This window comes from Chelonoidis abingdonii, chromosome 2 (genome assembly GCF_003597395.2).
Source record: "Chelonoidis abingdonii isolate Lonesome George chromosome 2, CheloAbing_2.0, whole genome shotgun sequence".
Classification (NCBI taxonomy): Eukaryota; Metazoa; Chordata; order Testudines; family Testudinidae; genus Chelonoidis; species Chelonoidis abingdonii.
Window position 1 is genome coordinate 212,434,537 of NC_133770.1, and position 12,303 is coordinate 212,446,839.

Genomic DNA, 12,303 nt, shown 5'->3' on the forward strand with positions numbered 1-12,303 from the left:
GCGGGGGATCCTGCCTCCGGCTGTCGCCGGCGCAGCCCCGAGAGGCGGCGCGGACGGGCCCGGCTGGCGCTGCGAGGCTCGCTCTGGAGAAGGAGCCGGACTCCGGCCCCTGACAGTCCGCAGCGAGGAGCAGAGCCCGCCTGGCGCCGCGCACCGCCATGGCCCGCGCACTTGGCATTTGTCGCGGCTCCGGGCGCACGCACTGGGCCAGGGACACCCAGGCCTGTGGGCGCCCGCCTGGCTTGTTCGCTGCACTTAGGTGCGCGCTGCTGCCTAAACCCAGGTGACTTGGTGAGCGAGAAACACCACGTGGCTTCATGCAGCTTTGTTGTTGATTGACGTTAGGGCCAGTGACCGGGACGCCTTAGTGCTGGGTGCTGTGTGTACACCACAGAACAAAAACAAAAACATACCCCTTCCTCAGTGGGGCGGGGGCGGGGCAGCTGTTTAACGAGGGGAAAACAAAACATTATTTTACTTACGTGTTTTAAAAAAAGTGACCCTTATTTAAGTGGAATTTTACACAGTTGCCTCATACTGCACACCAGCTCCATAGTAGGCACCACAGTGCATGCTGTAAGATCACAAGCATTGGAAGAAGCTAGCACATTTTCTATTTTCAGTGTGTATATGCCTGTGCATTTATACAGATTAATAGTTTCCAAAGCCAAAAGGGACCATTGTGATCATCTAGTTTGATCTCTTGTATAACACAGGCTAGAGAACTTCCCTAAAAAAATAATTCTTAGAGCCTATCTTTTAGAAAAACATCCAATCTTGATTTGAAAATTGCTGGTGATGCGTCCCTCATGACCACCATTGTTGAAAATACATGCCTTATTTCCTGACTAAATTTCTCTAGCTTCAACTTCCAGCCACTGGCTCACGTTATATCTTTCTTTGCTAGATTGAAGAGCCCCCTCAATATTTTTTCCCTAGGTAGGTACTTAGAGATTTGACAATGTGTTATGTATACACTATTTCAGTTTTCCCATAACAATCTGTTAGGTTGAAAAGATGCTTATCAATGGGACAACAGAAAAACTCATACATTTTAAATCAGTGTTTTGCTTATACAAAAATAGACAAGACATGCTATTGACCATTAACAGGGACTCTACTATTTGTAAAAAAGTTAGTTCCTCGTCCCATAGTTTTTAAAGTTGTTCTTGTTTACTTTTATACATTGAAATTGTTCTGTACGCCTCTCATACCTGGTTATTTTAGAATGTCGTTACTTGGGAGGAGGGGAATATTGATCCATGAAAGGACTTAGGCTCCAAGGCCAACATTGAGGTGCCACTGAGAGCCTCAGAAATGCCACTCAGCTGCCATGTAACTCTCCGTAGGTACCCAAACTCCCAAGGCATCTAAATTTCTCTTGTTAAAGTCCCCTGGGTGCCTAAGTTTCTGCCAGTGAGCATGCCTCAGTCCACATACAGCCCATGGAACCCTCCTGCCCAGCCCCTGAGCTCCTGGCACAGGAGGCTAGCCCCCGTCCCTTCCCCTGCTGTTCCCCCTCCCCCACAGCCTCAGCTCACTGCGCCACTGGCGCAATGCTCCGTGCGGCTGGGCAGCACAGAGGGCGGAGAACCGGGACAGTAAGAAGGGGGGGGGGGTTGGATGGGCGGTGCGGGATCAGTCGGGTGGGTTTCAGGTGCAGTCCAGGGACAGGGAGCAAGGGGTGAATGGGGCAGGGTTCTGGGGCCATCAGGAAGGGGGGGTTGGATGGGGCAGAATCCTAGCAATCCGTCGGATGAGAGCGGGTCAGATAACAGAGCCACGACTGGTCTGTTTAGAGGCACAGCTCCCCTAACCAAAGCCTGCCCTAACAATTTGGAAAACCTGAGTGGCCGCTCAGGCCAAAAAATTTGCCTCCCAGTCTAGCGCCAGAGACCATCCCAATCGTCATGCCTAACCCACAGCAGGATGATGCCTAGTTGGCAATTAAATTTGGCAACTGAATCTGATTACAGCAGTAAGTATGGCCTAAATGGTACGTGAGTGAATTGATGGGGTGGATCTGATTACTTACAAGAGAATACTTTTCTGGGTGCCTGGCTGGTGAGTCCTATCCACATGCTAGGGTTTAATGAATCGCCGATAATTTGGGGCCGGAAGCTGAATGTTTCCTCCACGGACAGAGTGGCAAGGTCCCTGAAGGTTTTCGCCTCCTCTGCAGCATGGCATGAGCACTTGTGGAGGATCTCTGCAGCTTGAGTCTTCAGACCACCAATTTTTGAGGGCTTTCAGTAACTCAGAACAAGGGTTTGTTAACAAGGATGGTGCTTGAGATCGGGCCTACATGGCAGAGAGGTCATGACTAGAATGATCATAATGGTCCCTTCTGACTTGAGTCTCGGGTCTATGATCCTCAAACTAGGTGTTCCGCTTGCTTATTTGCCTGCAGATTCCCAATCCAGTAATGAATAGATGTGTTCAAATAGCCATGCCTAACCCCCCACAAAACAGCTGTGGAAGGATGATTGACACGTCCGTAATAATTTTAGTCCAGAGGTGGGCACCTAAACTCTTCGCCATGAATCCTCAGGAATAAACATGTTTTTAAAGTATGGTACAATGTAAATGTTACATTTAGAAACAAAGAATGTAGGTCATACTTCAAGAATGGGGACTATCCCTGGAAATAAGTGACTCTGAAAAAAGATTTGGGGAATCAATGTGGAATAATGAGATGAACAGAGCTCCCAGTTTGTAGCTGCCAAAAGAGGCGAGTGCAGATCCTTGCACATAAACAGAACCCAAGTAGGAACAGATAACGGAGACGATAGATAATTTACTCTGTATTATGACACTGTAGAACTGTTCTGGTGTCTACAATACAAGTAAGTAAGGTTGATAAATTGGAAAGGGCAGAGAAGAGCACGAGAATATTAAGGATTAGAAAACATGCTTTCTAGTATAGGAGCATAAGCTGTTAAATTAACAAGAGAAGTTAAAAGGGATACACTGAATACCAGTCTGTAAGCAGGGTGCGAACCAGAGGTGCTGGGGTAGTGTCGAGCCACTCCCTGGCTGAAGTGTTCCCATCAAACAGTTAAAGTTTTGTTCAATGCTTCACACCTCCCACTGTAAAATTGTTCCAACACACATAGCCGGTATGATAAGAACCTAAACATGGAAACAACTATAGAATACATTAATCAGTCTACGCAGAAAAAAGTACAACTACAATCCAGCGGATGTGAAGCTAAACAAATTAGACTAGAAATAAGTTGTAAATTTGACCAGGAGCAAATTTAAACCATCAAGAACAAGTACCAAGGTGTGGTGGGATTCTCCCGCACTCGGTAATTTTGAAATCCTAAAAGATAACACTCTAGAAAGATTTTGGGGACGATATGATGCCTTGTACACATGAGGCAATTAGATGATCTACAATATTCCTCGCGTTGGAATCTATTAATGTAGGGAGCCTAGGCCCAAACCGTGGGCAGTGGATTAATGTGCCATTAATGCAACAATTCTGCAAGCTGTGGTGTAATTTTATAGGATTTCTAACACCTATACAATTCATAATCAAGATACGTTAGCTATAAAAGATGTAAAGTCAAAACTAATTCATTTAAATACTATAACCAGAACAATTGTAAAGTTTACCTTGCTGAAAATGTGAGAATAGACTCTTTAATCCTGAATAGCTTTTAATATGCTGGAAAATGTTATTCATATGTTATTAATATGAGAAACAAATTAAGAAGTGTATAAAATCTCGTTCTACCTCCCAAGTCTTTGTTCAGTTCAGGTGCCATAATAAGATAGTCTTCTCAAAAATTTATGATCGATTATATAAGAAACATGCCTGCATTGTTCAATGTAGGCTTACCCTTTAATTATGATATTTAGTTTGGATACAGGAAATGATATATATAGTATGTTCTAGATTATATTCTAAAAGTTACATACATGACATTTCTTTGTTAAAGACAATATTCAAAATTTAAAAGCCAGTTAAATGACAAAAAAGCAGATAATTGTAAAATGATAAATTAATTCCTTACAAAATAATGTCAATCAAAAAATAGCCATTTTTCAAAAGTATAATACCATGGAAACGTAGGAACTGGGATATTATTAAAAGAATTATAAACATTAATCGCTTATTTTACAAGTCTGAGAGTTCTGACAAGTAAGCAATTTTACAATGATCCATCTTATTTGATTTTGTAGAGACACTTAAGAACATATCTTATGAGTTAGTGTTTTAGAAAAAAGTCAAGACTTTTCCTCTCTCTTTCTATCAAGGAGTTTACATCATAGGTGCTGAAAGCATTAAATATAATGATGATGACACAAAAACTGTGTTCGAAAAATTAAAATGAACAACGTCTGAAGGAGAAATTTGTGACAATAGCTATTGTGTAAAAGAATGTTAAATTCAAGGGCGCACCGGTGTGCTTGCTGCATGCAGTACTACTCAAAAAGCTTGTTAAGAAAACTGGAGGATAGCTCATAGTAATGTATGGCGGGCCATGAATGCTCACAAAATTGGGGTTAGGGTGCAGGAGGGGGTGAGGGCTCTGGGATGGGGCCAGAAATGAAGAGTTCAGGGTGTAGGAGGGGCAGTGGTTTCAGGTGCAGTCAGGGGACAGGGAGCAGGGGGGTGAATGGGGCAGGGGTTCTGGGGGGCCATCAGGGAATGGGGGGGTTGGATGGGGCAGAAGTCCTAGGCATCCTGTCGGGATGAGAAGCGGGGGGTCAGATACCGGGCCACGCCTGGCTGTTTAGGGAGGCACAGCTTCCCCTAACCAGCCCTCCCTACAATTTTGGAAACCTGATGTGGCCCTCAGGCCAAAAAGTTTGCCTCCCCCAGTCTAGGCGCTCAGGAGACCATCCCATCTCATGCCTAAGCCCCAGCAGGATGGGATAGCCTAGTTTTGGCAATTAATTTGGCAACTGATCTTTGATTATCAGCAGGTAAGTATGCCTAATGGTCTGTGATGTGATGTTAGATGGGGTGGGATCTGAGTTACTACAGAGAATTCTTTTCTGGGTGCTGGCTGGTGAGTCTTGCCCACATGCTCAGGGTTTAATTGATCGCCATATTTGGGGCCGGGAAGGAATTTTCCTCCAGGACAGATTGGCAGAGGCCCTGAAGGTTTTTCGCCTTCCTCTGCAGCATGGGGCATGAGTCACTTGCTGGAGGATTCTCTGCAGCTTGAGGTCTTCAAACCACAATTTGAGGGCTTCAGTAACTCAGACATAGGGGTTTGTTACAGGAGTGGGTGGGTGAGATTCTGTGGCCTACATTGTGCAGGAGGTCAGACTAGATGATCATAATGGTCCCTTCTGACCTTGAAGTCTCTGGGTCTATGATCCTCAAACTAGGTGTTCCCTTGCTTATTTTGCCTGCAGTTCCCAATCCAGTAGAAGTAGATGTTGTCAAAGCATGCCTAACCCCCCACAAAACAGCTGGTGGAGGTGGTGACACTGTCCCCGTTATAATTTTAGTCCAGAGGTTTGGCACCTAACTCTTCCCATGAATCCTCAGGCAAACTATGTTTTTTTTAAAGTATGGTACATGTAAATGTGTACATTTAGAAACAAAGAATGTAGGTCATACTTTCAGGATGGGGGACTTTATCCTGGGAAATAGTGACTCTGAAAAAGATTTGGGGATCATGGTGGATAATGAGATGAACATGAGCTCCCAGTTTGATGCTGTGGCCAAAAGGAGGCTATTGCAATCCTTGGCTGCATAAACAGGAACCCAAGTAGGAACAGATAGGATAGATAGATATTTTACCTCTGTATTTGACACTGGTGCAACTGTTGCTGGTGTCTACAATTCAAGAAGTATGTTGATAAATTGGAAAGGGTTCAGAGAAGAGCCACGAGAATTATTAAAGGATTAGAAAACATGCTTTCTAGTGATAGGAGCATAATCTGTTAAATTTAACAAAGAGAAGGTTAAGGGATAACTTGATTACAGTCTGTAAGCAGGGGTGCTGAACCAGAGGTGCTGGGGTATGTGTGCGAGCACTCCCTGGCTTGAAGTGGTTTCCATCATATACAGGGTTTAAAGTTTTGTTCAATGGCTTTCAGCACCCCCACTGTAAAATTTGTTCCAACACTACTGTATGTAAGAACCTACATTGGGGACAACTATATAATACATTTATTCAGTCTAGCAGAAAAAAGTACAACACAATCCAGTGGCTGGATGTTGAAGCTAAACAAATTAAGACTAGAAATAAGTTGTAAATTTTTGACAGTGAGGCCAATTAACCATAAGAACAATGTACCAAAGGTTGTGGTGGATTCTCCGTCACTGGTAATTTTTAAATCCTAAAAGATACACTCTAGGAATTATTTTGGGGACATTATATGGCCTGTGTTACACTTGAGGGCAGATTAGATGATTACAATGATTCCTTCTGGCTTTGGAATCTATTAATTGTATGGGGAGCCTAGGCCCCAAACTTGGGGCTGTGGATTCATTGTGCCATTAATGCACAATTCTGCAGCTGTGGTGTATTTTTATAGGTATTTCCTAATCACCTATACAATTCATAGATCAAATACTGTTAGCTATAAAATTAGTCAAAACTTAATTTCATTTAAATTTTACTTTAACAGAACAAGTTGTATAGTTTTTACCTGCTTGAAAATGTGAGAATAGACTCTTAATTTCCTGAATAGCTTTTAATATTGCTGAAAATGTTATTTAATTATGTTATTTAATATGAGAAACAGATTAAGATAGTGTATAATTCTCTGTTCTTACCTTCTCCAATGTTCTTTGTTTCAGGTTCAGGGTGCCCATAATAAGGATTAGTCTTCTGTCAAAAATTTAGTGATCGATTATTAAGAAAATTTCCTGCATTGTTCATGGTACGGCTTTACCTTTTATATTTTATATTTAGTTTGGATTACAATGGTAAATGGTTATTTTATGTATGTTTCTAGAGCTTATATGTTTAAAATGTGTACATACTTATTGACATTTCTTTTTGTTATAAGAAATATTCAAATTTAAATATGCCAGTTAGAATTACAAAAGCAGATTTAATGTAAATATGTGAGTAAATTTATATTTCCTTACAAATAAAATTGGTCATTCAAAAAATAGCATTTTTTTTCCAAAGTATATACATGGTACGAGGTGAAAAACCTTTGCATATGTAATAATTTTAAATGAGACTTAACATTAATCTTTTTTACAGTCTGGAGGATGTGTTCTGATCAAGTTAAGCTAATGTTTTCATTTGATCATTCTTATTTTTGATTTTGTAGATGACACTTAGAATCATATCTTATGAGTTAGTGTTTTAGTAAAAAGTCAAGACTTTTTTCCTCTCTCTTTTTCTACAGGAGTTTTTCATCAGTATGTCTGAAAGCATTAAATATAATGATGATGATCACAAAACTGTGTTTCTGAAAACATTAAATGAACAACGTCTGGAAGGAGAATTTTGTGACATAGCTATTGTGGTAGAAGATGTGAAATTCAGGGCGCACCGGTGTGTGCTTGCTGCATGCAGTACCTACTTCAAAAAGCTTTTTAAGAAACTGGAGGTTGATAGCTCATCAGTAATAGAGATAGATTTCCTTCGTTCTGATATATTTGAAGAGGTTCTAAATTATATGTATACTGCAAAGATTTCAGTTAAGAAGGAAGATGTAAATTTGATGATGTCATCAGGTCAGATTCTTGGTATTAGGTTTTTGGATAAACTTTGTTCTCAGAAACGTGATGTATCTAGTCCCGAAGAAAACGCCCAATCCAAGAGTAAGTATTGTCTGAAAATAAATCGTTCTATTGGAGAATCGAATGATAACCAAGATGATGAGGTTGAGGAAATTGGAGATCATGATGATAGCCCATCAGATATAACAGTAGAAGGAACTCCTCCAAGTCAGGAAGATGGGAAATCCCCTACTAATACACTAAGAGTTCAAGAAGCAATTCTAAAAGAGTTGGGGAGTGAAGAGGTTCGAAAAGTAAACTGCTATGGTCAAGAAGTGGAGCCCATGGAAACAACTGAATCAAAAGACTTAGGATCTCAAACCCCTCAAGCTCTAACATTTAATGATGGCATAAGTGAAGTGAAAGATGAACAGACCCCAGGATGGACAACAGCAGCTGCTGACATGAAGTTTGAGTATTTGCTTTATGGTCACAGGGAACAAATTGCATGCCAAGCATGCGGTAAAACATTTACTGATGAAGCTCGATTGAGAAAGCATGAAAAGCTCCATACTGCTGATAGACCATTTGTTTGTGAAATGTGCACTAAAGGGTTTACCACACAGGCTCACTTGAAAGAGCACCTGAAAATCCATACAGGTTACAAGCCTTATAGCTGTGAGGTGTGCGGAAAGTCTTTTATTCGAGCTCCAGATCTGAAAAAGCATGAAAGAGTCCATAGTAATGAAAGGCCATTTGCATGCCATATGTGTGATAAAGCTTTCAAGCACAAGTCCCATCTAAAAGATCATGAAAGAAGACACCGAGGGGAAAAACCTTTTGTCTGCAGCTCTTGCACTAAAGCATTTGCTAAAGCATCTGATTTAAAAAGGCATGAGAACAATATGCACAATGAAAGGAAACAAATTACTACAGCCAACGCCATCCAGAGTGAAACAGAACAGTTACAGGCGGCAGCCATGGCAGCTGAAGCAGAGCAGCAACTTGAAACTATAGCTTGTAGTTAAAGACAAAAGCAGAAAACTTTATCCAAGAAGTAACTTAAGAAATTAAATTGAACAAAAATTTAAATGTTGAAACATGTTTAGACTGATCATTATCTTTTCAGGATAAAATATTTTTAGAGGGATTGAACACTGCATAGGAGCATATAGCAGTGTTTGGCTAAGTATTTTAAAATACTTCAAAGATATGTATTCTTAGAATATAAAAATAATTTTGTTATTAGCACTAACATGTTTTAATTTCAGAAAATGACTGAATCCTTTATAAACAAAATGAGGAAATTGCTATTTGATGTTTTAGTACAACCCCTGCATACTTGTCCTTTGTACACATTAGTAAAACCAATGAGGTAAATTATGTCTAACAAAATTGAAATTTGTAGAAAAAGTTATAAGTATGGGAACAAAATATTAATTCTTTTAAAAGATTTTTGGGTGTAGTTATGCAAGAAGCATATAGTACACCTAGAACCCATAACAATTCACCTGTTGGAATCCTGACATTTTTATTTCCTTTTTCCTCATTCATGTACTTATTAGCTATTAGTGCAGCTAATTGTGGGTAGTTGGTCAAGCAGAGTTATCCTGCTTTTTTGTCCATCCCCTTAAATTCCTCTCTTTAATCTAGCTAGTGAGCTGGTGCATACAATACTTGCTCTTCTAAAGGTTAGACTTTCCACATTCATAATAGCCTAGATGTATCTCTTGGATCAACAAATGGAGAGGACACAGCACTCATATACCCATAGAAAGGAGTGGGGCTCAATTGCTTCCATGCACTCTTCAGAGGCCTTTTCATGCAGTATACAAGAGATGGACTGGAGATGGGAGGGAGGGCAAGTGGGCAGAATGTGTAGAGAGAGAGATTGTTCTAAATCTGGCCCCATGAAAATTAATCAAAGATAATGCAATCTGAGGCTGTATTGTCTTTGTCATGTAGCTTCCCCCTTACTCTCCCTAGGTCAGCCAAGGCAAAGAGATGCACAGACACAGACTCCATGGGTGCTCCGGGCCGGAGTACCCTTAGGAAAAAAATAGTGGGTGCTGAGCACCCACTGGCAGCCCCTATCAGTCCCTCCCCCGACTCTCCCCAGTATCTCCTACCTGCCGACAGTACCCACCAATCAGCACCTCCCCCTCCCTCCCAGCGTCTGCTGTGGATCAGCTGTTTCGCAGGATCAGAAGGCGCTGGGGGTGAGCCGGGAGGAGTGAGGGTGCAGCGCTTTCAGAGGAGGGCAGAACTGGGCGGGGAAGAGGCAGGTTGGGAAGAAGCAAGATGGGGGTGGGGCATTGGGGGAAGGGGTGGAGTGGGGTCAGGGCCCGAGCCGGGGTCAAGCACTCCCCAGCAGATTAGAAACTTGGTGCCTCTATGAAGGGATGTCTGTAGAAATACATCTCAGTGGAACTAGCTGTGCTGTTGAGGGGAGGGATTTGGTACCAGGCACCCTGCAGATCTCTGCCTGCAACTTTAAGGGTAGGTTCCATGGCCCTTTAGGGGGCACCTCCCAATAGGATTGTGTAGAAAGATCTCTATAGGGGAATCTGTGTGAGAATGTTTACCCTCTGAGAAATCTCCCACAGGAAAGGATGATCTTGGCCAGCGTTTCCAACTATCATTGCCTCAGAATCTGTGAAATCTGTTTTTGAAATCGTTCAGGCAAGGTTTTGTTTTGTTTTGGGGTTTTTTTGGGAGGGATTGGGGGGCAGGAAGGGGGTTGTTAATTGTTCCTTAACTTACCACAGTCTCAACAAAACTTTTAAAATACTACAGACTGAGCTGTCTCCTGGACATGGAAATAGGGAGTCACAACTTCATAATATTAATTGTTAAAATGATCCTAAGAAACATGAACACTTCTTTATTTTAAGTGTAAATGATATAATTATTATCAATGTTATATTTCAACTATAAATGGGCAAAATGCATTCTTTTGCACATCAGGTTGGAATAAATTGGTCACTTAAGAGACCCATGACACATAAAAGTTGTCAAGCAAGTATTTATAAATTATTGTGTGGTAAATCACCTCTTGCATTTCTAAATAGAAATTGAAAATAACATTTTTGTAACTGATCATTTTTGTTACAACTCCATTGTGTATCTTTCATGTAATCAACAGTTTTAACAATTATATTAAAATACCAACAATAGTTTGAAAATTGTTCTGTAAATAAAACATGAATATTTTAGAATATGTAAATTTTGGACTTTGTCCTATATATTTTTTTAAATGGTCTTCATTTTACATTTAGTGGTTTTAGTTTGAAAAACCAACTATCCATTTTATATTTGTGCAATGTCAAATAGTAAGTACTCGTTTCATTTTATAGCTTCCCACAAAGGAAGACACTAAATTAATAGTGTAAAAGTATTTTACGGTTTGTTATATGTAAGCATAGATAAAGATGGTAGATTCAGAATTTGAGCTGCACCTTTCTTCCCTGGTGCTTGCAAAGTTTTAATCTTGTTTGTTTTTTAAAACACAGTTCACCACTTGTAAAACCCCATAAAATAATTAGCTAATGCATACACCATTAAGGAATGAGGACAGATTTGTTTCAGGTTTTCAAGAATTTTAATAGCTATAGTTAGATAAAAATGTTTTAAACTTTATTTTCAGTCTTTTTTAAAAATAGCTGCAATATTTTCCCCCATATATTCTTTGTTTTGGTATAATTTCAAAATACGATCAGGCATCGCAGTTGAAAAAACAAACAGTATACATACTGTAATAATTACAATTTACATGGGACAAAACCTTTTTGTTCCCAGTGATTGGTACAGTTGCATAAATACATAATTTGAGACTCAATCCTGCAGTCCCTCAGTCACAGCAGTACATCCATTGAAAGCAATGGGACTAGTGCTAGGACTGCAAAATTGGGTCATAGGCTTTCTGCTAAATTTTAGTTACCTACACTCCACAATTTCTAGAATCACTATATATTCCAGAGAATAGTAGGGATTAGGTTCTTCAAGAACATGCGATTACAAAAATTAATCGTGATTAATCATACGATTAAGTGCACTGTTAAACATAGAATATAATTTATTTAAATATTTTGGATGTTTTCTACATTTTCAAATATATTGATTACCATTACAACACAGAATACAAAATGTACAGTGCTACTTTATTTTTTATTACAAATATTTCCCCTGTAAAAAACAAAAGAAATCGTATTGTTTAATTTCTCCATCATAAGTACTATAGTGCAATCTCTTTATCATGAAAGTTGAAGTTACAAATGTAGAATCATGTACAAAAGAATCTGCATTCAAAAATAAAACAATGTAAAACTTTAGAGCCTGCAAGTCCACTCAGTCCGACTTCTCATTCAGCCAATTACTCAGACAGATGAGTTTGTTTACCTTTGCAGGAGGTAATGCTGCCCGCTTCTTGTTTACAGTGTCACCTGAAAGTGAGAACAGGCATTTGCATGGCATTGTCGTAGCCGGTGTTGCAAGATATTTACGTGCCAGATACACTGGAGATTCATATGTTCCTTCATGCTTCAACCACTATTCCAGAAGACTTGTGTCCATAATACTCAATAATGATTCAAAAAGTGCGGACTAACACATGTTCATTTTCATCATCTGAGTCATATGCCACCAGGAAAAAA

At 40.1% G+C, this 12,303-nt stretch overlaps 1 protein-coding gene across 2 annotated transcripts; it reads left to right on the forward strand.

Moving 5' to 3' along the window:
- Nucleotides 1-2: 2 nt before the first annotated feature.
- On the forward strand, nt 3-8,721 carry ZBTB14 (zinc finger and BTB domain containing 14). 2 transcript variants are annotated; one of them, XM_032785982.2, is made up of 3 exons: nt 3-283; nt 6,773-6,855; nt 7,336-8,721. In XM_032785982.2, the coding sequence occupies exons 2-3, from the start codon at nt 6,853-6,855 to the stop codon at nt 8,677-8,679; spliced, it is 1,347 nt and encodes a 448-aa protein (XP_032641873.1). In that variant the 5' UTR covers nt 3-283; nt 6,773-6,852; the 3' UTR covers nt 8,680-8,721. The 2 variants fall into 2 exon arrangements, with proteins under 2 accessions (XP_032641873.1, XP_032641872.1); XM_032785981.2 differs by having other exon boundaries at nt 213-291.
- Nucleotides 8,722-12,303: the final 3,582 nt, after the last annotated feature.